Raw genomic sequence first — 26015 nt, 5'->3', positions numbered from 1 at the left:
CCTCCAGCAGCAGCAGCAGTCAGGGATCTGGGAAGAGGGGATGCACAAAGGCTCCAGAGAAGAAGACAAGTTAGGAGCACATATGAGTATGATTTTTGTATAACAAATACAGAAGGACTGAGAGGGGGAGAGAGAAGCCCAGTGCACCATGGGAGATCTGCCGACAGTCTAAGCCCATAGCAGCATATCTAAGGGCTAGCCTAAGCAGCCCTAAATATAAGCCTGATCAAAAAGGAAGGTCTTTAGTCTGCTCTTAAAGGTAGCGAGGGTGTCTGCATCCTGGACTGAAACTGGGAGACGGTTCCACAGGAGGGGAACCTGATAGCTGAAGGCTCTGACTCGCATTCAACTTTTAGAAACTCTAGGAACCACCAGTAACCCTGCATCCTGGGAGCGAAGGGTTCTGGCTAGATAATAGGGGACTATGAGCTCTGTCAGGTATGAAGGTGGCTGATTGTTGAGGACTTTGTATGTTAGAAGAAGAATACTATTCTGAATTAAACAGGGAGCCAATGCAGAGAAGCCAGTACAGGAGAGACATGGTCTCTTCTCCCAGTTCTAGTCAATACGCGGGCAGCAGCATTTTAGACCAGCTGGAGAGTCTGATGAAAGAAAGCAGTCCTGGATATTTGCTTGATGTGGGAGTTAAAGGACAGATGCTGATCAAAGATAACCCGTTGGTTCCTTTCAGTAGTGCTTGGGGCCAGGGTGATGCCATCCAGGGTACCTATCTCATCAGATAGGGTGTTTCTAAGGTGCTTTGGGCCCAGCACAATGACTTCAGTTCAGAGTTTAATGAAAGAAAATTGTGGGTCATCCATGTTTTTATTTATTTAAACAGGCCTCCAGTTTAGTCAGCTGTTTCTTTCTTCTTTGTTTCATGTGGATGCATTGATAAGTACAGCTGCGTATCGTCTGCATAGCAGTGAAAATTAATCGAGTGTTTCCTTATTATGTGACCTAGTGGAAGCGGATACGGAGGGGAGAGGACTGGTCCAAGCACAGACCCTTGTGGAACACCATAGCTGACTGTAGTGGTTTGAGAGGAATAATCATTAGCAAGTACAAACTGTCTGTTTCACTGTCAGTGAATACAGTCTTTCCAAAACATTGTTTTTTGTAGAAAAGCAGATGTCCACCATGTTTGGCAGCTTTGTGTATGTTTTCTCTCCTTTTGGTCAGCTGGCACGTGTAGAGATGATCTTTTGCTCCAGCTCCTCAGTAGTGACCATAGACTACATAATTGTGGTATTTCAGTTGAACTATGAAGTCAGAATATTTGAGTGCTTGATGGAAATTTGAACTGGGACGCTCCTCTGAGGTCAAAATTTCGTCCAGGAAACTCTTGTGATGACTGCATTAGCCACTGTGGTTTAAAGTAGAGGGCTTTTTTTGTCTGATCTGGGAGCAGCGTGCTGACTAAAAACATCTCAGGATCGAAATTTTTCTGAATGAGCAGCCATTGTTGAGACGTGTGTTAGTGCCGAGAAGCAGCAGCAGTAACACTGATGCGGTTAATGAGACTAGCATACAAACAGAGACAACGGTAGGGTAAAAAACAGGATGCAGGTCATTCCCTTGCGTCCAGTGGGGAGGGGCACCGCGTTGTAAACAGGCCAACAGCAAGCAGGAAATATAAATACGGTATAGAGTAGAAACAATCCGGAATTGGAGTGATGTCATTGTCGATATTGTAGGACTTTTCAGAATTAGGCTAACATAGCTGCTTTTATTTTGAAGGAAGTCATTAGTAGCCAACTGCTACTGCTAACTTGCTCCCAGTTCTGACATGCAACAAGTCGCTAGCTTTGATGGGTCAATGTGCAAAGTGTTTATATGCAATTTCAATCAACGGAGGAAGCCAGCGGACTGTTAGGTTGTACTAAACTTCTCCAGAGGAGAACTTGGCTGTGCAGCATTAAAAACAGCAATAACATGCTGCTAAACAATAGTCACATTGAAGTATTTTGCAGATGTCCAGTTTTGGGAGCTTGTAAATCTTTACATTGATCTGAAAGATATGCAGCTGTTTAGCAGCACGTTATTAATGAAAAGAAGAAAAGAGCGCAGCCTAATCATGTGATGTTGTGGCCAACTGAAGAAGTGGGCAGCCTGTAAAAAGTGAGTTTTGGACAGTTAGGGAGACATTCACAGGTGCCAGCAATCACAGGGATTGTGCTTCTGGCTCTTCTTTCCAGTGTTCTAAAAACTCGTACATTTTTCCCCAAAAGCAGACTTGAAAAAAAGCATTTTCCTGATAGGTGTAAAGTGATAATGAAGAATGTCTTTAGCTTGTGTACCATGATTTTCAGTGAAATGGAGTGTGTGCATAGTATACAATTAGAAGTGGGATTTAAGTCAAATCCTTTGATTGCACCAAAGGAATATGGGAGCGGCTGGGCAAATATATCATGTGACTCCGAGCAAGGCAGAGCTGGGAAGGACTGCAACACTCACTCGTGTTGTTTAGCAGAAGTGAATAAATTAGACCTCAACCACATTCTTTTGAAAATGAAAACAAGATTTCTGGCCACTTATATCAAACATTATCCATCTCTCTGATATTGTTGTTTGCTGCCTTGCCACAACTGGTGAGATGCATTTTCTTATCTTGGGTGCGGTTCGGCAAGGGTGCCAACTATTTTCAGAGAGAAAGCACTCTCACCCAAGGAATAGTGATATGGGTAGCCATGCTCCCACACCCAGACAAGATAGAGACCCTTCTCTCCTCTGTGTGTACATTAGGAAGCTGTGACCCAGAAGACCTTTTGATGTCTGGTTAGCTTAGCACAATGAATGGTAGTGAGCGTTAGCATGCCTACAGCGAAAGTGATCAGATAGGTTGGTCAGTTACTACTAATACTGTTCTCCTGAGAGATTTAAAATTATTACTGTTTTTTTTTTTTAACCTTGTAATTTCTGAATTGATTTTATTGAGCTGTTTTTCCTGTTTGTGTCATTTCTATTGCTGTGGCTTATTGTTGTTTATGAATGTTTCTTCTTCTCAGGCCTCTTTTTGAAAAGAGATCTAGAACTAGAAGAGTCTGCCGGTTAAGTAAAGATTAAGTGAAATAAGTATAACATGCTTGTTCCTCAAAAACCGTCTTTGCGTGCATTGATGTACTCAGGGATGTGAATGTCATTCACTATGTAATTACAATTTAAAATGATGATATATTGTAATTTTAGAATCAGATACTTAGCTTGATCTTCTAAGATCCTTAACCTCATCTGCATGAACTGCAAAAAAAAGGGGGAGGAACTAACATTTTGGAAGTTTAGCAAAGTTGGAGGCATGCTAAACTGCCCATCCACTAACATTCAATGTGCTAAGCTAACTATCAGTTAGCCCCTCTCTGAAGATCTCAGCTCCTTAATGCACACACAGGAAAGAAAGGTATCCAAAAAACAAAAAAAAGCATACTTCCTTCATGTAGAAAAGGTGAAAATTTCTTAAGTTTAGATGTTGAGGTATTTGTGGTTCTTTGCACAGTGCAGTGAAGCTTGTTTTGAACTGAGGAGCCAGTAGAGTTGCTAATCTAATGAGTTTTAGCCAAGTCAGGCTCTGTCTCATTCTCTGCCGTCATATGATTAGCTCCGTAATAAATGCGTGTGTTATTACGCTGCAGTTTCTCTTCAGTTTCTCTCTCTACTGGCAGGACTCAAGGAGATACGTGCTAAATACTTCAGTGTTCCCATCTAAATGGGGAAAAGACCAGCCAAACACACACATCCACCCTTACAGAACACACTAAATACTTTCTCTGTCATTATTTGTTCCCCTTTTTCCTGTTTCTGCCTCCTGTTGAAAGGTTCTCATCGGCTCTTACCACAAATGTTGTTTTTAGCAGAAACCATGGATTGACAAGAGTGGAAAGTTTGACTTGTTTCATAATGTGAGACATTTGGTTTGGGTGTCACTGTGTGCGTCGAAGGAAAATTCTCTTAAACTGCTGTCATGTAACAGAAGCTAAATTTGGTCTGTTTTTGGACATTTCTTTGTGCGGGGGTTAAGAATCAGCAGTGTATTAAGTGTGAAGAAAGGAGTGTGGATACTCCAGATGGACCAATAATGGAACAAAAACAATATGTCTAGAGAAAGATCAACACTCTGCACCAGTGTATAGTCAGGTGAAGAACTGAAGCATGAAAATGACATAAATCGTCTAAGTTGGGTGTTGGGGTGTCACAATGCTGCTCGAACAGATTCGTAGGTGATTTAGTCTCTGATGTGTGTTCCACCCATTTTTTTTTATTTACCTCCTCTTGTGACTGTAAAACGCATTACATGTGCTGTCAGGAGCTGTCTTTAATGAAATAGGGATCTCTGAAATTTACAGTTCCAACAGATTGAAGAAACTCGACTGCAGTCTGTCTTTTTTTTTGTTTTCTTTTCTTACTTTCATTCTTTTTGAGACAAAGGTAACAAAAGCTGAAGAACGCGTGTGGCATGTGCAGTGTACACAGTTTGCATACACAGTTTCAAAATGTTGTGTACTGCAATAATAAAAAAAAAAAACACAATCTGACAGATGAAAGGGTCCATAGGGATTTTAATTTCATTCTTTGGTGGAACAATAAGATGAGGTATAAAACAACCTCAGACGGAAATCTCTCGCTGCACATTTCACTCCCCTTGCTCTATTTTTATTTTCTTTGACAAGTAAAATGTTCTTGCTGGAACACAAATGAGATTCTGACAATATTAACTAGTTAATGGCCCTTTATATTGTGGCTTTCATGGGCCCCAAAATCCTTCCCCCGCACTTCTGGGTGCATTTCTAATTATGAATCACACACCGTCTGAAAATACATGAATATCCCAGCCCACTTAAATGATTCCCTCCTGTGTCCTTTAAAGTGTGTGTGTGAGTGTGTATGTGTGTGTGTGTGTGTGTGTGTGTGTGTGTGAATGTGTGAGTGTGTGTATGTGTGAGTGTGTGCAGTGGATATAAAGTAACACACACTGAACTCTTCAGGTCACCAGTTCTTACTCTTAGTGCTCTTCTTCCTCCTCTCAGCAGGATTTAACCCAATAGCTCACTGACCTTGCATTGAGACTTCAAGAAGTGTGTGTGTGTGTGTGTGTGTGTGTGTGTGTGTGTGTGTGTGTGTGTGTGTGTTTGTGTGCGTGCGTGCATACATGTGCATGTGAGCATGCGTATGTGTGTAAGTGTGTGTCAGAGAGAGAGAGAGAGAGAGAAAGAGAGAGAACCTGCTTGTCTCAACAGTGGAAAATCTGAGTGCTGTGATTCTTGTTGACATTGTGCAGTGACGACTCCTCTACAGCACCAGCAAACTTTGTGTCTGTGAGTGTGTGTCTGTGAGTGTTTGTGTGTGTGTGTGCGTGCGTACGTGCACACCCTTCTTGGTCTTATCAGGTTGTGTGTGAGCTGATTCATTGTTCTTATTGCAAACTAAACAAGAGTTGCGCTGTAGCCCCATGTTGACAGTGTTGGTCACCACCACATCGAGTGGTGTTGCCACTTTGTTTGTGACTGCTGAGGTGAGAAGTTCCCCACAGTTATCAAGCAATGGGCTCATTTATTCTCTTTGTTTCACAATGCAGAGAGCATTTTATGAATTTTCCCAATCGGAACTTTTTCACTCTTCTTTGATAGAAGACAACGAACAAATGCTTTTCCTGAATGCAGTAAAATGAGAGTTGTCTGAAAATGTTTCAACAAATACATTTTTAAATGTACAAATGATGGCCATATTGTTGAGTATTGCTGAGTACTGTCTGTACGTGAAACCACATTGAGGTGAGAGGAGTGGACGTAAAGAGAGAGATAGCGATCCCTTGATCCCTGCGATGTGTTCCAACCCAGTGCAGTGTTGTCACATTTTTATAACACGACAGACAGAACCCTTTCTGCAATATTTGTAATGTGAAATGCAAAGCTAGGAGCACATCTAACCTAAAGAAACAGCTGGTTAAACACTCAATGTAGCTAAAAGCTGAAGCGTTGAAATGTCTAAGATGGTATAAGAATGTTTCTCCTTTTTGTCCCGTGGAGAAACTGGATACTTAATTTGCATCACAACCTTAAATGAGGAAATCTTGTGCTTAAATTAGTCTTGTAGCAGACTTTCCAGTGACCAGTCATTCCCAATATAGAGGAACCATGTTGCTTTCAGCGTTAACGCCTACTTACTTCCTGTACAATAATAGCAGCTGCAAAAATAATTACCTTAAATATGCACATCTTCAAGCAAAATTCAACTTAAATCGTGGCAGTGAACTTACAGCAAACCGGGAGGAAGCAAAGTCACATCATTCTGGTTGTTGTTGGTTTTCTACCTTGAAATTAAAAGCAAATATCACAAACCTTTCTCTTTCTCTCTAGTCATGTAGCTGTCAAACATACCCAGGCACCACCATCAGCCTGGCCGCAGCACAGGCTTATTACAAATTTTCAAGTTTGTAAGCAAGCCTGATCTTTCTATCAAATCAGAAAAGGCAGGAAAGATTCAGCACCCAAATAGACTTCTTGTGTAACCAATGCTCCAAAAAGGTGTATGAAGACGTTCTCGTAGCTGACACACGCTAGCAAGCTCAAACCGAAGAGCGCTGTTATGTCCGGTCGTTGAGCAAAAACCTATCGATGGGGGAACTGAGTATGAAGTTCCATCGGCAGGAGAAAAAGAGAGAGCTTGATTTGATCACTGGTGCAAATTTTTAATAATTGTACTTAAAAATTCAGACTCAAAGAGAGCACTATTCTATTTCTATATCCTCTGCCCTGTAGTGCTGGCTTGTACCATTTTTTGAATTGAAAAACACATTTTCTTTGCATATTTCCCTCCGGGTGTGTGCATGTGTTGCAGTGCAGTGGGCAGTGTAGGATGTAATGTGACCTGACGGCTGGCCTTGTCTCGGCGAGCCAGTGCTGGGTGTGTTGTACTCCAAGTGTGTGTGTGTGTGTGTGTGTGTGTGTGTGTGTGTGTGTGTGTGTGTGTGTGTGTGTGTGTGTGTGTGTTAGCTGACTACTAAGCAGACCAGTATAATTACATCTGCAGAAGTTGGGAGGTTGATGCTGGCAGGGTTGAAGGTTTGATTCCCTCTGGGCTTGTTAAATACTGGCAGCCCACAAGGATTCATTTTGGGAAATTTGCTATCATGTCACACCTTCACAGCATATCGTGGAGTTTCATTGCACTTGATTACTGACTTGTACTTGCACTGACTGTATGTCTACGGCCTTCAACTGCTGGTAGACTAAACTGTCTGCTGCCAGAAGACAAGCTGTCCTGAATAAGACAGAAGCTTCTCACTCTCCCATGTCCTCCAGGATCAGAGGAAATCTTCGATTCCAAATTATGTGCTGTTCAATCCCAAAATGTATATAAAGGATTTTCATGAGTGTCCAAATCCTCAATTCAGTGTCATTTACATATTTGTGACTGTTCTTTAAAAAGATGTGCATAATGGTGTCATGAGTAGTATCTGATATATGAAACATCCATATTTGTCTTCAATGTACCAAACTAAGGCCATCCATCCATCCATCTACCCATTTTCTACCACTTATCCTGTTAAGCAGCCTTTGGGTGTGAGGCGGGTTCACCCTGGACAGGTCACTGGTCCATCGCAGGGCCAACACATACAGACAACCATTCACACTCACAGTCACACCCACAGTCAATTTAGAGTATCAATCAGCCTCGTCCCCTCTTGATGTCTTTGGACCGTGGGAAGAAGCTGGAGTACCCAGTACCCTTCTTACTGTGAGGTGACAGTGCTAACCACTGCACCACCATGCCACCCCACACTGAGGCCATTTTGTCAAAATTACTATAATATATATATATATATATATATATATATATATATATATATATATATATATATATATAATACACTAATAAGAGAAAATGACCCATCCTTATTTTATCTTATTTTTTCTTCCAGAATATTTTTTCAATGAGTCGATGCTCTCTGTTGCTATTTATTGTTCAGCATGACGTTCCTTTCGTAAGTTATTCAACCTTTTATATCCCCCTTAAATGAAATGTCCAAGGTCTCATAATGTGTGAAAGGATGGAGAGGTACAGCTATTGTTTTCAGTCTGGCATTACAACAGCCTCTGTTTTGGCAGGCCGTGTTGTTTCATAATCATTTTTAATGCGGCTTGTTAAGCAACAAAGGAGGCAACAGTGTGCCGGCAAGGAGAGCCAGAGATTCATACAAAACATCAACAACATGCCCAGCTGGACCTGAGATTTCTTACATGTTCACAAAATGAATGAAAACATCAAAGTAATGATGAAGTATTGAGAGGAGAACAATGCAAAATATAACAAAACAAAGAATTTGTAGAGAATGTGGCCCACAAATACTGTATATTTTAACAGAAAAAAATCAGCAACGCTGAATCACTTGTCATTGAGAAGCTAACAGCTAAATAATATTACAGTCTTGAGACTTAGTGATTAATCACCAATCGAGGACATTAAGCAAGAGACACACAGCTCTTTAAAGTTCTTAACAGAGACCAGATGGCCAACCGCAAGCTGTTTGAGAGCAATGTTGTAAGCTAATTCCTGTTAATGCTTTCTTGTGTAGTAATCTGTTGCAACACAGGGAGGTGACGGAGGAACTATTTTAAATGACAAATCAGTTTTTCATTGGAATGAGATGGAGAATATCACAACCACACTGGTTCAACTGAGCTTGACCACAGCAAAGACGGATACAAGTTCATCTATCCTGGACAGTACAACAGGTTCTGCTGCCATCAGTAAAATGTGTTGTTGCTATGACCTCGGCTCCTTTGGTGTCCAATTATCCTTGATACTGCTATTTAGCCGTCATGCAAGCAAGTTAGTTTCTTACGAGGGTTGAACAGTTAATTATAAGTGCTACCTAAATTGCTTTATGGCCAAGTGCAATATCCAAGTCACTGCTCCTTTTAAAAAAAACTCCTGGGGACACTGTAGGGATTGTGCAATTGGCTCTGTCTTGCATGAAAATATTAGTTCATTTTGACCAATGCATTGCGACCCACACGGGTTTTCATCAGGGTCATTATGAATAAAAGTTATGTTGTTGCCATGGGAAATAAAGGCAGTTTAATTTTGACAAACACAACAGTGTGCCCTGGAGTTTTTCAAAGGCGACTTGCAATTAGAGTCGTGCAAAAATCTACTTTGCTTGATAAAGATAAAAAATCCCACTATTATTTCAATATGTTTGTCGAATTAAGACGTGAATAATGACACAAGAATGATCATCCCGTCCATCCACTGTCCATACCATTTCTTCTGTTCAAGGTTGCTGGCATTGGCCGAGAGGAATGGTTGACCCTGGACAGGTCACCAGTCCATTTCCGACATTTTCATGAGCTACAACAAAGAAAACTGCCATTGTTATCTTCCAAAATAGGAATTCATTTTGCAGCCAACTGTTTTGTTTGAGATGTGGGCTCGTCATTTTTTGGTTGCTGGTTTGAATCTCCAGGCTCCAGGCTGGTTTCAGTGATTTGTGTGCCACTCCCTATTGCTTTCATCTTCTTCAGCATTAACTGCTGATGTACTCATGAGCAGAGTGCTGATCACAAGCAGATAGCTGCCGTGTGTGTGTCCCAACAACAGCGTTCTTCTTTTAGCTGTCAGCTACTGATCATATGAGCATTGCTAATGATGATCTTATGCAAGCAAGGATTTTGTGTGTGTGTGTGTGTGTGTGTGTGTGTGTGTGTGTGTGTTTTGCAGGCGTGTGTGTGTGTGTGTGTGTTTTGCAGGCGTGTGTGTGTGTGTGTGTGTGCGTGTGTGTTTCCTCACTGCATTTGGGCATGATTTCCAAAATAAGGTCAGACATGATTACAGCATGATTTAACCTGTCTAGATGAGGCTTTGACATAATGAGTTGTGGCGGAATGTCACCAATTTCAGCTGAATCAGCAAACACAGGTCAAGAGAGTTAAAAGGGTGAGGGCCAGGGGGTTGCCAGCTTGGGGGTAGAGGAAGTGTCATGGAAGGGAGGCCAGACAGACCTGGTTAACCAAAAAAAGATTGTGAGGGGGAAACAGCAGAGGGCCACGACCTCGGGGACTCCCACCCCCAGAGGAATGTTTCCTGCATCCCAGGCATGGTTGGGGACTTGGAATCATTTTCAAAGCCTCCATGCTAGAGTTAGGCCAGAAGGTCATCACTGGCCTGTCAGTGCAGCAGCTTTGAAAACCATAAGTGGAAGCCAACAGGGAAAGAGGCCACAGGTTGTCTGGTCTGGTTTGTCCAGGGATCTCATGAAGCAGCTGACAGGTATAGAAGAGTCAAGGATGGTTTTCTGTTATTTAGTAAAACCCCAGGTATGGTTGTAGTTTGTAGTGGCTGTGCAGGTTTGAAAGGTGTCCTGGCAAATATCAACAGACAAAGAAAAATAGATGGTTTTGTGTGCGTCATCATACTGAAGCAGACAAAACCATCTATTTTGCTCCCAGCCTATGGGACATGGTTTGGAGCTTGGACATCTAGAGGAAGCTCAGCTGCACCAGAAGGAGCTCTTTGAAGTGCCTTCCAGGCTCCAGGCATGTCCAATTGAAGGACACCCTGGGACAGACTCGGAATACACTGGAGGATTTTACAGCTCATCTTTCCTTGGAAGCTTTGTTCAGGATTTGTCCTCCATTTACATCACTCCTCTCTGTTTTCATTACAGTTCCTTATGTAACTAGGTGATTTGCAGAAGTGATTTGGAAAAGCTTAAATGCTGCCATACCTCTGTCAGAAATGCCACCAAATAAGAAGCACAGTTATTCAACTTGAGATTCCACTCTGGGGCTTCTTGACTAATCATTCAAATCATTGACATTTAGAGGGGGGCATCCCTGGTAAGAGCTGAGGCTGGAAAATGAGAGCAATGGGCCATGGGTGACGGAGACACACTAGGATAGGGAGAGAGAGTCTACTGCAGTGTGTTTGACCATTGTGGCTTGTCAGTTATTTTTAGGTCACACACATCCAGCCTGCTCAGCACGATATAACCACGCTAGTGCCACCTGCTGACATGTAGTGTATTGACAGCTGCTAGATGTGTGTGTGTGTGTGTGTGTGTGTGTGTGTGTGTGTGTGTGTGTGTGTGTGTGTGTTCGTAAGGTGAATTGATTTTGCTTTAATGGACTGTTTCTACCTGATTCCAGTCTGTGCGTGTTAAGCTAGGCACTGGACCGAGACCGGACCAACATATAACTGGAATTGTAATTTCGCACTCGCCGTCTCACAACAAAAATAATATTTTCCGAGTGTTTTTTTTTTTTTTTTAAACTCCTGGCTACCAGTGAACACAGAATATTTAGGCATTAGCTTATTGAAAAACCCACGGACACTCATCAAATGCCCTGTGTGGTTTTGTATACTGCTGTTTGTCCGTCCAGCCAAAGAAAATATGATTATGTGCAAAGACAATAATAATAATGGTAATATTTCTCTCTCTGCCTCTCCAGGGTGGTTGAATTCATCAACGCTGTGCCACATTGGGGCGTGACTGAGTTGTGTTAGCAGACCAAAGGTAAATAGCTTCACTGCTCTTCTCATTTTTTCATAACTCTCTGAAACAATAGCAATACTGGCAATAGACATGTCACATGAACAATAAGAAAATCCAACAAATGTTTAACAACTCAAGTTTGTTTCGGTCAGAACCGCTTCAGCCAAAATAACTTCTGTTGCCGTTTGCTCTAAGTATGCATTCTGTTATGAGGGCAAAAGCAAAGACACCCCCAAGGTTCCTGATCAGAGTCAACAACAGAAGCAACACTGATAAAATCAGATGCAGCATGTAAGGGAAGAGAGGAGGTGGAGGATGTTTTCAAGACAGCAAGTGTGGAATTAGCTGAGCCATCAGCTGATGTGAGCTGGATTGTGAACTGAGTGTCACTTCACGGCCTCACTGATCAAGCGCCACGCTCAGCTGAAAGCAAATCATCATGCAAGCACATGACAAATATGCCCTGTTGGGTTGTATGAATGAACCAAGCGTGCTCCCTCCCCGACTCAAGCCTGTCATGTCCTTAGATAATGGGGTGTGCCACAGGTGACTACCGACATGTGACACTGCAGTAAATGCAAATGATCAGGCTGGGATAGCATTAAGACCGTAATGAATCAGTGTAGAGAAATGATTAGGTTTTATGACGTGTTAGTGCTATGGTATGATCTATTTGGTTTTGGGAAAGATCATGACTCGATCACAAAATAGCGCTTTTGTTTCTGCTTGAACATCTAACATGAACCGTCAGACACAGTAAAAGCCTGGAATGAGGAAATGAGTACAGACATTTTATGTGTTATGTATCACACAGGGCTTGATGTTTACCTTTGTCCAAAGGACCACATGTGCTCATTTGTATAATTCGCTTTTCACACAGACCTATGTTAGTATGCAGATGCAGGTGAAATGCATGTGGAGCCCTGTCACATTAGGAAAGGTTGATGCTCCAAGAAAACACATTCATTTTTTGCTAAAATGTTTTTGCTCCATTGAGGTCATTTTTGCCTTTTTTTTAAAAAAGGTAAATGCACAGTAATAAATCAACTGGAATTTTGTAATATTTGGCAGATGTGCTTAGAAACCAACTGATCCAAAACCAGTTTCCGTTGCTCTCACAGCAGTCAGAAGTCAATCCCTCTGTTGTTTGCTTCCTTATGAATAAATGTTTCTGTGCAATGGAACTTTTCATTAAGTTTTTTTGCAATAAAAATCATCGTTTTTTGCTGTTTTCCTTTTTTTCCCTCAACCATTATTAGTATCGGGGCTTTGAGCTCTGATTGTCAAATTGTGAATTGTGAGAAATCCTAAAACACTGGAAATGGAAAACGTCCCTCAGTGAAATACCCTGGATGGGTCGCCAGTCTGTTGCAGGGCCATCAGGAGCAATTAGGGATTCAGTTTCTTGCTCAAGGATATTTTGACAACGTTACAGGGGGGAAATGAGGATTGAACCGGTGTCCCTTCGGTTGCTAGATGTCCCCTCTACCTCTGAGCCATGCCGCCCGTAGTACAAGTATGTATGTGTGGAAAAAGAAAGGACGGGATGGCTTGGGAGTTTAGTTTTCCTCTGAAATTATGAAATGTAGTGAGCGCGCACCCGTGTGTGTGTGTGTGTGTGTGTGTGTGTGTGTGTGTGTGTGTGTGTGTGTGTTGCCTTTTCCAGTTTTGTTGTGAGTTTAGCTTCATACACATTCCATTTGGTCACTATTGGTGGAGATCATATCAAAGTGGTGTGTGTATATATATATATATATATATATATATATACACATAAATACATACTATATATACACATGGTGTGGTTATGGGAGTTTATAAAGGAGTGGCTCATGTTTCTACATTCATAGGGAGCTGTTTTGGCTTGGCAACATCATACAAGGTACAAATATAATCACGGTAAAATTGAATGTGAGTGACGCGGAGTGCGTCAGTGGGGCACCACAAGCCACTCTGCAGAGCCCCCGTTCCCAAAGAGTAGGCTGCAATCCATACACAGTTTTCATTTCATTTGGCTCACCAATAAATGAGAAATATTTATTGCTGTCATCCTTTATTGGAAGGGTGATATCTGTGGTTCACCTCCAGGAAGATTGTTGGTAGTTTCTGCACAATTGTGAGAGATTCTGCAGCCAGCCACCAGAAATTGATGCTTGATGGATCCCTTGTTTTTGGGTGTCACACCATTCAAGTGAAATGACTCATATTACAATCACAATTGGATCCATTTTGTCTGATAATATTTGGAGTTTCTAGAAATGCTCTATGATCAAATTATTTCATTTTACATATTTTCAAGTTAATAATAATATTTGGATGTAGCCAGCTCAGACAGTCTTTGTTGCACATATGCTGTTCATAACTGAGCATGTGTGAATCCTCCCACTAGCAAGGGAATGTTGCCACAGATACAAATTCCCTATACGTAATGCAGAGAAATTTACCTGGGGACCTGAGCTTCATGAGCAGTGTATGAATTTTTTTTTTTTGCAAAAGACTTAGAAAAATGAGATGCACTGTAGATTTAAGTGACGCAGAAATGGCAGTAAAAATAGGCAGGAATGTTCATAGATGTACGAATATGCTCCTTTTATTATTCGTACACAAGGCCTATTGTAAATCAGGTTGCAGTTATTTTGTCATTATTAAGAACAACATTAGGAAAGGTGTTAACAAATTCATGTCAATTCACCAAAGAGGATAAATAATTTCTTCTTGTAACTGGGAAGAACATTTGCCTTTACCCTGCTAAAAGAAAAGATGGTTTTTGTGATGAAACCTTTCCACCCTTAGTGCAAAAACAATGTTGTGAATACTACTAGCTAATGAGCTGAAGCTAACACCGTCACACCTGACAGCAGGCTAGCATTAATGACATTTTTATCAAACTTCGGAAATATAGCCACGTTTTTTGTCATTGAGTTAACGCTGTCAGTCAATAAGTTAATTTTGACAGTTTTCTTTCATGAAAAACATTTAAACAATGCTGTCAAAAAAGCTAAAAAGCTATGTTAGCTTCCTCCAGTTTTTTGCCTGACTAGCCATAACAATGTAAGAATTGCCACATAGTGTCCCTTGTTTCATCCATCAAGGGTTTCAGCGCTGCATGTAGCTTTACCTCTGCTCTCAGCTGCCTTTGACTGAGGCAAACATGCAGCTAGGATGAATCTATATCAACAAACCCTCTCTCTGTACATCCATGGTAAACCGTTTTACTTGTATAGTAGCAACAACTTCCTGCTGCCTTTTGTTTGTTTCTTCTGGAGCAAAAATAGCAGCCAGCATTCATTTGTTCTTTTCCTAAATCTGGCACACTTCAGTGTGTGTGTGTGTGTGTGTGTGTGTGTGTGTGTGTGTGTGTGTGTGTGTGTGTGTGTGTGTCTCAGCATCATGTTACACAACAGCAGCTGAGGACCCCTGGGATCTGCTGAGGCCTGGGGACTCAAACACACACATACATAAACAGTGGGGGCCTAATAACATCACATACATGCAAGCATACATATATTAATTTCTGTCTCTTTTTTTCATGAAAGTACACATTGGTGTTTGTGATGCAGACAGCGCCAGCATCAAAGGTACAGACATAAGCGAACGATCGTGTGATATAGCAGTCACGATGCCTGATACAAACACATAGCACATTATCATGTCATTTACTCCTCTAGAAACAAGTGATTCAAATTCAAAGCACAGTTAACAGCTGGGGATATCTCCCCCTGTGGCCTTGCCTGTCTGTATGTGTTCACTAGGTTTAGTCACCCGTGGAAGTTAGAAAACAGACGCCCACACTGCAGCGAAGGCCTATAATTGACAATATAAATCAGTGTAGGTCAGCAGAACAGAGCAGGTTACAGTAATATGCTCTTCATGTTACATCTTAGCTGAGCAGTAAGAGCACTCAGCCTGCCTCTCTACCTCCCTCTCTTTGTCTGTGTTTATTTCCCCCTCCCTTGTATTGAGAGACGCAGGCAGATGGCAATATGAGGCAGGGGGATGAAAAGGAAATGATGTAATCCCTCCGGTAGGTCTCGGGGGAAGTGTTATCATTGTTGCTGGATCAGCAGGCGGATCCTCGCTTGTCCTCGGCTTCCTGTGCCTTTATTCAATCTTTTTTGACAAAACATAATTCTGGCTGGTTACACCAAAATTACGCAGGCTCAGTTCAGTTATGAGTCGGTTTTATAAGGTTATATACATAATAACACATTGTGGTTGGGGTGAATAAAAAGAGGTCAAAGCAGGTAGTAATTAAATACAGAACAATGCAACAAAGCCTGATAGCTACTGATAACAATTTGATTATTTTACTTAATCTTTAAGACAAATCTGTATTTTGATTTGCTTTTGATCATTATAAATGCGACAGTGAAATAAATAATGACACTTTCAAAAACCTTCCTGACCTTTGCAGTAGGTTTCAGAGTTAAGGAGGTGTTCCTGAATGCACCAGAAGGGTCTCTCTTATGAAGTCGTGGCCTGCACTTTACAGTGTTGTTGATACATAATCGATCAAGTTTTTCAATGTGAAAATAGCAGGACTGCACCTTTCAAGTGTTGATGCTGTGATATATCTTGCTGAAAAAAATCCCACTTTCTTTGTGGTTTTAGGGTTGTCCTTTCCTGCAGGGCCACATATCATCCATGGATAGGAATTGATTCGATTTTATCGATACTGATTCTGCTTATCGGTCTGATTCTTTATCTGTTCATGGACTGATTCCTGATAAACTTCATGTTGGAAAGAAAAGAGTAGATGTATGCAGGTTTCACTCTTAACTGTAGACAAACGTATGTATGCCTGCCTATAATATGTTCAACTATGTAGACACATGGCAGAGTTTTATGATGAGCAACTGCTGGAAAAACGCATGTAATTAGTGGAGCTGATAAGCTCTTTGGCATAAGGTGAGAGCTACGTGGCAGCTGTCTCTGGCCCGACAAGAGCAGCCGACCATCATGTAGAGAAGCAGCTTGGAGAAATCCTTAGTTCCATTGTAACAGTAGTTCATTTGAAATGTATTGATTCTGATTTTGATATTATGATTTTGTTTATCGATGCCCACTTGGAATTGAATTTCCATTGCCATCTGTCCAGGGTGAACCCCGCCTCTCGCCCGTAGCTGCTGGGATAGGCTCCAGCCCCCCTGTGACCCTTAATAGGAATAAGCGGAATACGATGGATGGATGAATGGAATATTTTGGATCAAATCCCCCTTTAGAGACCCACATGCATTTGACCAATGTTAATTTAAGATGCTGCTTACATTACTTGACAACAGCACAAACTGAATCATGTCTGTCAAAAGACATACACTCTTATTAGTTAGGTGGGTAGTCGAAGTTGTAGGGTTTACTCAAAATGCAAAACGTGACCAGATGTACTAAAATTGAGAGCATTATTATTCCTCAGTGTTCCTGTTTACCTAAACTTAAAATAAACTTTGAATATACACTTTTCTTTTGAATATAAACTTGCCTGTCATTTGGAAATGGCCTAGTCTACATAATCATTCTCTCCGTGAGCATCTTCTCCAGGGTTTCTGCTCAAAACTGCCACTTTTCCCTTGACTCTGCCATTAATGCATACATGAGGTGGGACAACCCAACGTCCCATCCCAAGCACCAGCAGCAAGCAAAATGTGGTTGTGGCCATCGGTGGTCTGTTTGTATATAGCATGCCATGTTTTTTGGCACAAATTGTGGTGAAATTACAGCAGAACGGCTGCTTCTGTGTCAGTGCATCAGATCTTCCAATGGCCGTTCTGAGGCTTTTTGAGTTGAGGTTTGCTGGGTGTAGATTCGGTTTTGGGTAGGACGGAACAGTAATTGAAATATTAAAGAAATCATAACAATTGTAATAACTAAATTGCCAGAGTTGCATATTTTGAGGGATGGAAATGTAGTTGTGGTGAAGGAGGGGTGAAGGGGCTGGAGAACGCATTACGTCCTCTTACAAATACAAGCACAAACGCGTGTGTGAAACAACTTAGCTTACTGTCTGGATTCACATGATGCTTTGAATCTCTTTGGATGTGATTTATAGCTTCGCTCCACAAAAACCCAGCGACCAGGCCTAAAAATACCCTTGTGTACGCTTGTGTGTGTTTGTGAGATCGCCTGATATAGAGCCGTGGGAACGGCCGCAGCTGAAGGGACTGTAATGCTGTTGTTGTTTTGTTGTGGCAGCAGCCTTCCAGTTGAGGCCGCGTGTAGCGCTGTGGGAACCTGGGAGAGGCCTCGCACAGATGCAGCGTGTTGCTCAAGGGCACTAGAGCAGCAGATGTTGATGGAGTCAGAAGAGAAGTAATCTTTTTTTTTCTAAATTAGATATTCCTGTCTCCTCTCATTCTTAGGGGGCCAGCTGCAAAGCGGTCCATGGCACAGTGCAGGTGTCTTTGCTGGTTCCTGATCAAAGCACTTGTAACGTTCTCACCCTGCACCCACATGGTTTAACTACCAAATGTACTTGCACCCATCTGTGCGCCCATGGGTGTGTTGATCTCAAAAAGAGGTGTGGTCAGGCACTTTGTTGGCAGGTTCCTAGCCCGAGGGAGCACACAGCATTTGAGCCACTAAGAAAAACCTGGTGTAAACATGGTGTCATTCTCGGCGTTGTGCTTGTACTGCTATTTGAAGGGTATAATGTTCAGACAGTCAGTGCACCAACACACGTACGCTCATGACCCGAAGCAGCACAAACAACTAAAACACTCCAACGCTAAAGATTATTATCCTATACGACACACCCACTTCACCTGAGGGAGTTTTTGCGGATACCTGCCCCTCCTGAAGACGGACAAATTTACGAGGATTTTTTTTTTTTAAATAAAAATAGAGGCTTTGATCTTTCTTGATATCTCAGTTTTTTCTTCATCAGAGTTCAAATATTCTAGAGGTCTGGAAGATCAGTGAAGAAAAGAGTGGGAGAGAGTTCACAATTACACGAGACACATCATCACAGCTACTGTAGGATCTTGGTGTCAGGAAATTTCCATGTGATTTCTTTATATTTTGTTTATCAAAGTATTTTTCGGTTATTTCGTGATTGTCTTTAAAGATTAGAGAGACTGCTACAGGGATTTTAACTTTTTCATGTGTGCAGTCACATTTCTACATGCAGTGAATGTTGTGATATTTGAACAGCAAAACTAGAATCTCTACTTTTGACATGACAGAGGAACCTTGAGGTCAAAGGAAACATCCGAGAAAGATGAAGAATTATGTTCTGAAGTCAAGTTTCCACAGCAGCAAACTTTTTGTTTCTCCAAATTGCCTGAATCGCCACACATATGAGGAATTTACAGACTGATAACAACCTTTTTCAGTCGTAGGGCCCACAGACTCATGTCACGTCCCAAGTTGACACAGCAGCTCTGGATAGCCCCCGTGTCTCCCTCTAAAAATATGCCATGTAATATTGTATGAGCATCTGTCAGTTTCTTTCCTGGCAGACAACAGCTGTCTTACCCTTCATATATAACTCAGTGTTTGAAGAGGAAAAGGTCAGAGAGGTCAGCGTTTGGATGTGTCGGTCACTTCCTGCCTGTAACAGCTTGCAGTGTGTGATTTTTGCAGGAAGAAGGGTTTTTGTCCACTGCACAGCTGTTGAAAGCGAGTTCAGTTTAAACAACTTGCCTTTAAGTTCATTGAATTCTGTATGACTTTTGTCCGTGAACTTCTATTGTTACTGCAGGAAATGTTATTTTTGCAAAATTGTAGTCACGCTCTCCCTTATGAAAATGAAACACGCGACTGACCGGGACACTTTTAGATCATTGTGTTGATGTTAGAATAAGAAACATATAAGGGAGCAGTGACGGAGGAAGAGAACGGAGATGAGGGAGGGACCTAAGGAAAGGGGAAAGATTAAAAATGAATCTGTAGGAGGAATGAAGGATGGGAGGATGATTGCATGGTTTCAATAAGTCAGACAGGAGGAGTGTGGCTGCAGCAGCAAAGTAATTACTGTTTACTTTGGACACACACGCACACACACGCACACACACACGCAGCACTTATAGCCCATTACTTTGGCTTGCTGGCTCAGCTCACTTTGACAGAGCGCAGGGTTCGACTGTATTTTTTTTTAAACTGCTGGTGCGTTCAACAGCACTCTGACACTTGAGAGTCAAGAGCCCACAGCCAAGCAGCTATACAGACACAACCAGATTCATGTTTACCTTTTTGTTCTTTATGGTTTTATTTTCCTCCCATTTATTTCATCCAAAACCTCAGACACCAGAATGTCCATGATTGGACATGAGGTTTGACAGCCCTGCTAGCAGCTACAGTGTACAGTGTTCCAAGTCTCTTCATGAATCCATACTAAAATACATGACAGCCAGTAGCTACCTGAAAAACACTGGGAAACCAAAACCATAAACTTGTGGAAATGAAATGTGAAAATGTTCAGGTTACTGTAAATATTTAGATTATCTATGAGAACTTGCTTTGCAATTGACAAAGTTTTGACAGGTAAATTTTTGTAATTTCTAGTAAAAAAGACTGGACATTTTACTTTGTAACAGCAGGAGTTCTGCTTGGTAAAAACAAATCTACTGGGGAGGTAAATAATTGATTAGAATCTGTCTGGAAGTGGGCGTGTGTGTGTGTGTGTGTGTGTGTGTGTGTGTGTGTGTGTGTGTGTGTGTGTGTGTGTGTGTGTGTGTGTGCGTGTATTGTTTTAATTGGAAAACTTAACACAAAATTTTGCTGTGTCTTAGAGCTACGAAGTAAACAGTATACTTTCTCACAACTGATATTGTAAATGAAGTGTCATGTAACTACAGTTTGGAGTGTGTTCATCAGTCACCTCATCACTCTGCAGAGACCACAATGATGAACCTTAATCAGATGATTTGACATTTGATTTTCCACTCTTAAGCAGAACAATTTCAATGTGGAAAAGGGCTTAATGATATTTTGATATTGAGTGCTCTCTGTCAGCATGAAAACAAGCCGCTCTAAGTTACTAAGATGCAACTCGTTAAATGCTTCTGTCTTCTAATAATTTTACTTACATTTTTCAACTATAAATTAGAAAAAATGATAGGCAAGACTGGGTTTTGCAGCAGGCGGCACGGTGGTGCAGTGGTTAGCACTGTCGCCTTCCAGCAAGAAGGTTCCGGGCTTGGGCACGGGATCTTTCTGTGTGAGTCTCCATGTTCTCCCTGTTCCTGTGTGGGTTCTCTCTGGTACTCCAGCTTCCTCCCACAGTCCAAAGACATCAAGAGAGGACGAGGCTGATTGATACTCTAAATTGACTGTAGGTGTGGCTGTGAGTGTGAATGGTTGTCTGTCTCTATGTGTTGGCCCTGTGATGGACTGGTGACCTGTCCAGGGTGAACCCCGCCTCTCACCCGAAGGCTGCTGGGATGGGCTCCAGCCCCCCCGCGACCTTTAACAGGATAAGAGGTAGAAAATGGATTTATGGATGGATGGATAGATGGTCTTTGCAGCGTAGTTTTGAGTAATTGACTAAAACCTCCTCACAGGTATGTTTTTAACTTTTCCCATTCAATCACACAGCCATAGAAGCAGTTATATTTGATTATTTATATGAATTGAAGCAGAATTAGTTTTTAAGATGGGAGCATATATGTGTGTTTTTAGTTCAGCTACATGAAGTATATATACATTTAGGTATTTCCTGCATAGAAACAAGGTTTATTTGCTCATTGGTGTTGAACCTGCACCAGAGTGGAAACAGCAAATTGTTGTACAAGAGCGCAGCTGTGAGTTTTGACTGCACTCCCCTTGTCCCTCAACAGTCCCCCAAACCACACACAGAGTGGCCCTGTCCTCCCGTCTAAATGACAGACCTTGCTAACCACAGGGATCTAATTGTAGCGCCGCTCCTTGGTTTGTGTCACTGTGTGTGTGTTTGGTGTGTTTTCCTACGTGTTTTTATGTGGGTGTGTGATTCTGCTCTCTAATCTTGTGTGTGTGTTGGCTAGCTGTCTCTCTCCCTAAAGAGGAGCGACGACACAGTAGTTACCCAGGAATAGAACTCCATCCTGGGTGAGACTGCGGGGTTGCATGGGTGGAGATGTGGAGGAAATGAAGGAGGGAGACAGCTGAAAGTATGAAAGGGGGCTTAGAAAAGAAGAGATGATGACACTGATTTTTTTAAAAAGTGAGGAGATTAAAAACATAACATATAATTTAACAACATTTAGGAAAAATATTTTTTTTGTCAACTACTACCCAGACTATGCATTTGAGCAGGATGCTGCTCTGCAAGCTGCTACTACTCACTAGCTCATTCTCGCACTGTTAAATACAGTGGGAGCAGTGAGCTAATTGTCCCAGGTCATATTTGATTAGATTACGTACAGTACTGCCTAAAGTACAGGATGAACTGTTAGAAAAAATTCTGCGGGAATTTTGTGAAAGGGTCAATTTGCTTACATACTCTGCTGACAGCTTTGCTAGCTAGCAGCCGAAAGTAAAACAAAGGAAATGTGCAAAAGTTTGGGACTGCTTCATCCAGAATGACACTGCATTCACCCATTACATGCAGGTAATACTGGTAGCAGTAGTAGAAACATAATGTTACACCACAATACAACCACTATCTGGCAAATTTTGTAAATCATAATAATATTCATAATAATAACTGGTTAATTTCTGGTTAATGAGTGTCAGGCTAAAGAAAAATAAGCTAAAAGTTTTGTCTCTGAATAATTATAATAAGGGGTGGTTTGTTTTTTCAGTTTTGTTATTGTTTTGGGTTGGTTTTTGTTTTGTTTTTTACATATTTAACAGTAGTAAGCCTCTTTCTTTGTTTAGCATTCAGATTATCAGGAGCCGCTGGAGTAAAATATCCATATTTAGTCAGGGGTTTTTCATCCTTGAAAGCCCGCCATTGTTTCTTTGTGCTACATTAGTTAGCATTTATTGCGCATTGATCTTGAATGTCATCATCATTCACTGTAGCATCCCTCTTCAGAATTGTGTTTGCTTATGTGGTCACGTAATTGTTTTGCACACACATCCATTCTCATAGCCTTTCACCTGATCAAGTTTATCATTTGTATCTTTGTCTTCCTGTGCGCAGAAGCAAAGGAATGAAAAGTCAATTGTAGTTTTTGAGCCAGTAAACAGCATTTTAAATATATTTGCTCTTTTCTGTAGAAATAGAGTGATGAAGATGTTCATTGCCGTGTTTTGCTATGCACAAAAGGAATTTCAGAAGTATGCAGACTGACACACTGTTTGTAAAAATAACGCCCATCAGTAATGTAGGCTGTAGTTTCTCCTCTTGAGAAAGACATTAGGTAAATAAAAAATTGTGGCATCCATTATCGTCATCTATTTTTATTCTGTTACAAGTAAGAGTTCACATGCCAATCATGTTTGAGGTTTGATGATCACTTAAATCAACCCAAACCATCCTGCCAGGGATCTTGCATACGTCTTAGTGTGGAGGAATCCATGACTGATTGAACCGATTTCTCAAAAATGTTCTGAAAAAGGAATGGCTTCAAATTGCCTGATAACGTCCTCCACAGTTATTAAGAAATGCTGCATTAATGAAAGGTCATAACAATTCTGGAAAATTCAATCGTGATCTTTTTATGCTTTACAAAAAAGGCATGTTGAATCTCTACTGCTTGTTCATGGTATTAGATAACATTCAGCAGCTGAGACCTGTTAAAAAAAGTTTAATTTATCTTCTTTTAATGTGTATTGATTACCGCTTAAAGGCTTTCACTAACCCAAATAAAAACATGCTTGAGGAAAATTTTGTATTGAAATACAGCGAATGTCACTGAGGTGGTTTGGTTCCCATGATGTCAGGAAGCTCTAACCCTTGACCTTTGGCCTTTTTGTGGTTTATTATTACTTTTTTAAGTGATAGTAGACACACAGGAATGATTCAAGGGCAGGATATTCGGTCACTATGTGCTGCAGTACAAATTTTCTCTCACTAGGTGGTGCTGAGACATCGGTCTCTGACCGACAGCTGCTCTCTTTCCTCCCTTCTGATCTTTTATTTTCGCCTCATTTCTTTCTCCTGTCTTTAGATGGAGCAGTTGTCAGATGAAGAGGTGGAGGTCAGGGAGGAAGAGGAGGAGGAAGAGGAGGACAGCGATAAGGAGGACCAGGACCTTGATAAGATGTTTGGAGCCTGGCTGGGAGAGTTGGACAAACTCACACAGGTATTAGTGAGCTATCAAATATTCAATAACGCACTGTTCCTCTGGGTATTTAGCCTTAGACGACTTAGTATTTGAAACATGCACAATGGAAAAATCCTTTTAAACAGGAGTTTCATCATCATAGCAGTTCATTTTCATTGAAGCAAATGTAGTTTGGTGTATTAAGAATGAATAAATGAAGATTTGTTTGTGATTGTGTTGCTCTAGATTCCTCCTAAAATAGTGGCCTATTGCAGCTGGTTAAAGCAACAAAGAATAAAGAGAAAAACATTGGAAAAGGAGAAAATCAAGAAGTAGGTCACATGAAGTCAATATTTGGACTCACTACAGCTGGAGCTGACAGAAATGATCATTAAATCCATTGTAGTGGGTGAAATTTTGACCTTTTGGTAGATGAAAATTCACCGAAGTCAGCAGGAATTATCATCGAGGAATTGTAACCTATGGTAACTCTCCGGTAGCTGAGATATAAACTATAGGTTATACATACAGTAGTAACTGGAAGGGTACTCTAGATTGCATACCACTGCCAAAGTCAACAGCCCGCTCTTAAATAAACTTTTATCAGACAGTTTTAACACTAAAGCCTACAGATTAATAGATACTGCCACTGTAAATATGTCTGAGGTCCATGAAATATTCCTTTAGAAAACAATGAAAATAAAGAAAAGGGTTTAGGTGCACCCTTTGCCCCAGATCTGCACCAGAATCTCATGTGTTTATCCTTTAGATATAAATCATCTCAATGTGTTGAAATCCTCCCCATACTTTTTCACTTTTTAATCACGATTGCCATTTTTAAAGTGTTTTTTTTTTTTCCATTTGTTTATTCAGGGGATAAATCATTGTGTGAGTATCGCGTTTGCATTTTCACTGTGATTTTAATTTGTACAGGAATAGATTAGCATTCATCTCAAGGTTATCTTTGAATGTTTCTGTTAAATTCCTGACAGAATGTCTTTGGCTCATGTTAACCAGAGATGTTTTTGTTTGGACTTTTGTTCTATGATGTAAAATTCATCAATAAATGCTGACATGAATTTCAAAGATTTTTTTTGTGTGTGTGTCTTGAAAACCGTGGTTGACTACAACTGTCTGGAAAGAATACAGAGGTTGAGTGGGATGTCATCATTTAGAATAAGAGCCAACTTAGCTGTGGTTGAAGTCGCGCATCGACCCTGTTGCAGTTCATTCATAGCATATCACATTTACACCCAAGACTGTATTCTGGTGTGTAAATAATAATGTTTTTAGGACTTTTTTCAGATTTCTATTTATTTTGTGATTGCAATTAATACGATGAGCTATCGTGATTCTGACAAACCAACAAACATGAGGTGAAAACACTGGCTGAGGTAATAAGAGCTGCCTAGTCAGACGAACCTTGAATAGTGGATCTGATCCCACGTTGAGTCAAAACATCTGCCTCCCTCTGTTACAATATAGATTTAATTTAAGACTGTATACACTACATTCACACACCAGTATTGTATGTCCTATGTGTCTATCCAGAGCCTTGACGATGGTCGCCCGGAGCGCCCTCCACAGCAGAAAGCACCTCTCAGACAGGAGACCAACATGGCCAACTTCTCCTACAGGTTCTCCATCTACAATATCAACGGTGAGACAAAACTACATACAAACCTGCACTTTACACGCACGCAGTTTAAATGATGTCTGACATCTGTCTGTCGGTCCTTCTGCAGAGGCTTTGAATCAAGGGGAAAATGTGGATCTGGACGCTCTCATGGCTGATCTCTGCTCCATCGAACAGGAACTCAGCACTGTCAACCCTAAAGCCAACAGCTCCAGCAGCATGGCCCGACTTGGACTGACTGATACCAAGGTAAACTCTCTAGAGTAAATTTTTTTTTTTTAAGTATATTCTCTCTGCTGAATACACATATGCTTCCCTGTCCAGATCCGTCAGAAGCCTCCAGCAGGACGTAGCAGCAGGCAGCAGCCAGCAGGGGTCAGCGGTGATAGCGGTGGTGGTGGTGGTGGCGGCGGTAATAATAGCGTTGGCGGCGGCGGTGGAAGCAGCGGAGCGAGCAGTAGCAGCAGTAGCACCAGAGCTTCACCAGCTGGCACTGTAAGAGCTGCCTCCGGGCATCATGGGAGACCGGCACTGGCTTCTAACTTCAGCTTGGATGACATCACTGCCCAGCTAGAGAAGGTGGGCGGGGAATAAATCAGCATCAATATAAAGCTGTTTGCACTTTTACTGTTGTTTTTCATTTAGATTGTATTTACGATATTTTCTGGTCAATCGATAGGTTTCCCTCCCTTAGCTATGTTTGCTGCGTGCGTTGGTTCCTGTTGAAAAAGTAACAAATTATTTAATGAAATGATACATC

At 41.3% G+C, this 26015-nt stretch overlaps 1 protein-coding gene across 2 annotated transcripts in view; it reads left to right on the top strand.

Moving 5' to 3' along the window:
- raph1a (Ras association (RalGDS/AF-6) and pleckstrin homology domains 1a) overlaps nucleotides 1–26015 on the top strand; it is a 69032-nt gene that overhangs the window by 11199 nt on the left and 31818 nt on the right. For both annotated transcript variants that reach the window (XM_086220757.1, XM_086220756.1), the window contains exons 2-6: nucleotides 11448–11512; nucleotides 23524–23658; nucleotides 25171–25279; nucleotides 25365–25504; nucleotides 25580–25834. In XM_086220757.1, the coding sequence (XP_086076883.1) occupies nucleotides 23524–23658; nucleotides 25171–25279; nucleotides 25365–25504; nucleotides 25580–25834 (639 nt within the window). In that variant the 5' untranslated portion in view covers nucleotides 11448–11512. The remainder of the gene's footprint in view (nucleotides 1–11447; nucleotides 11513–23523; nucleotides 23659–25170; nucleotides 25280–25364; nucleotides 25505–25579; nucleotides 25835–26015) is intronic.

The sequence above is a fragment of the Aulostomus chinensis genome, chromosome 12 (genome assembly GCF_037954235.1).
Source record: "Aulostomus chinensis isolate RoL2024-O1b breed Wild chromosome 12, RoL_Achi_v1.0, whole genome shotgun sequence".
In the NCBI taxonomy this organism is placed as follows: Eukaryota; Metazoa; Chordata; class Actinopteri; order Syngnathiformes; family Aulostomidae; genus Aulostomus; species Aulostomus chinensis.
This window is presented reverse-complemented; position numbering and strand designations above follow the sequence as displayed.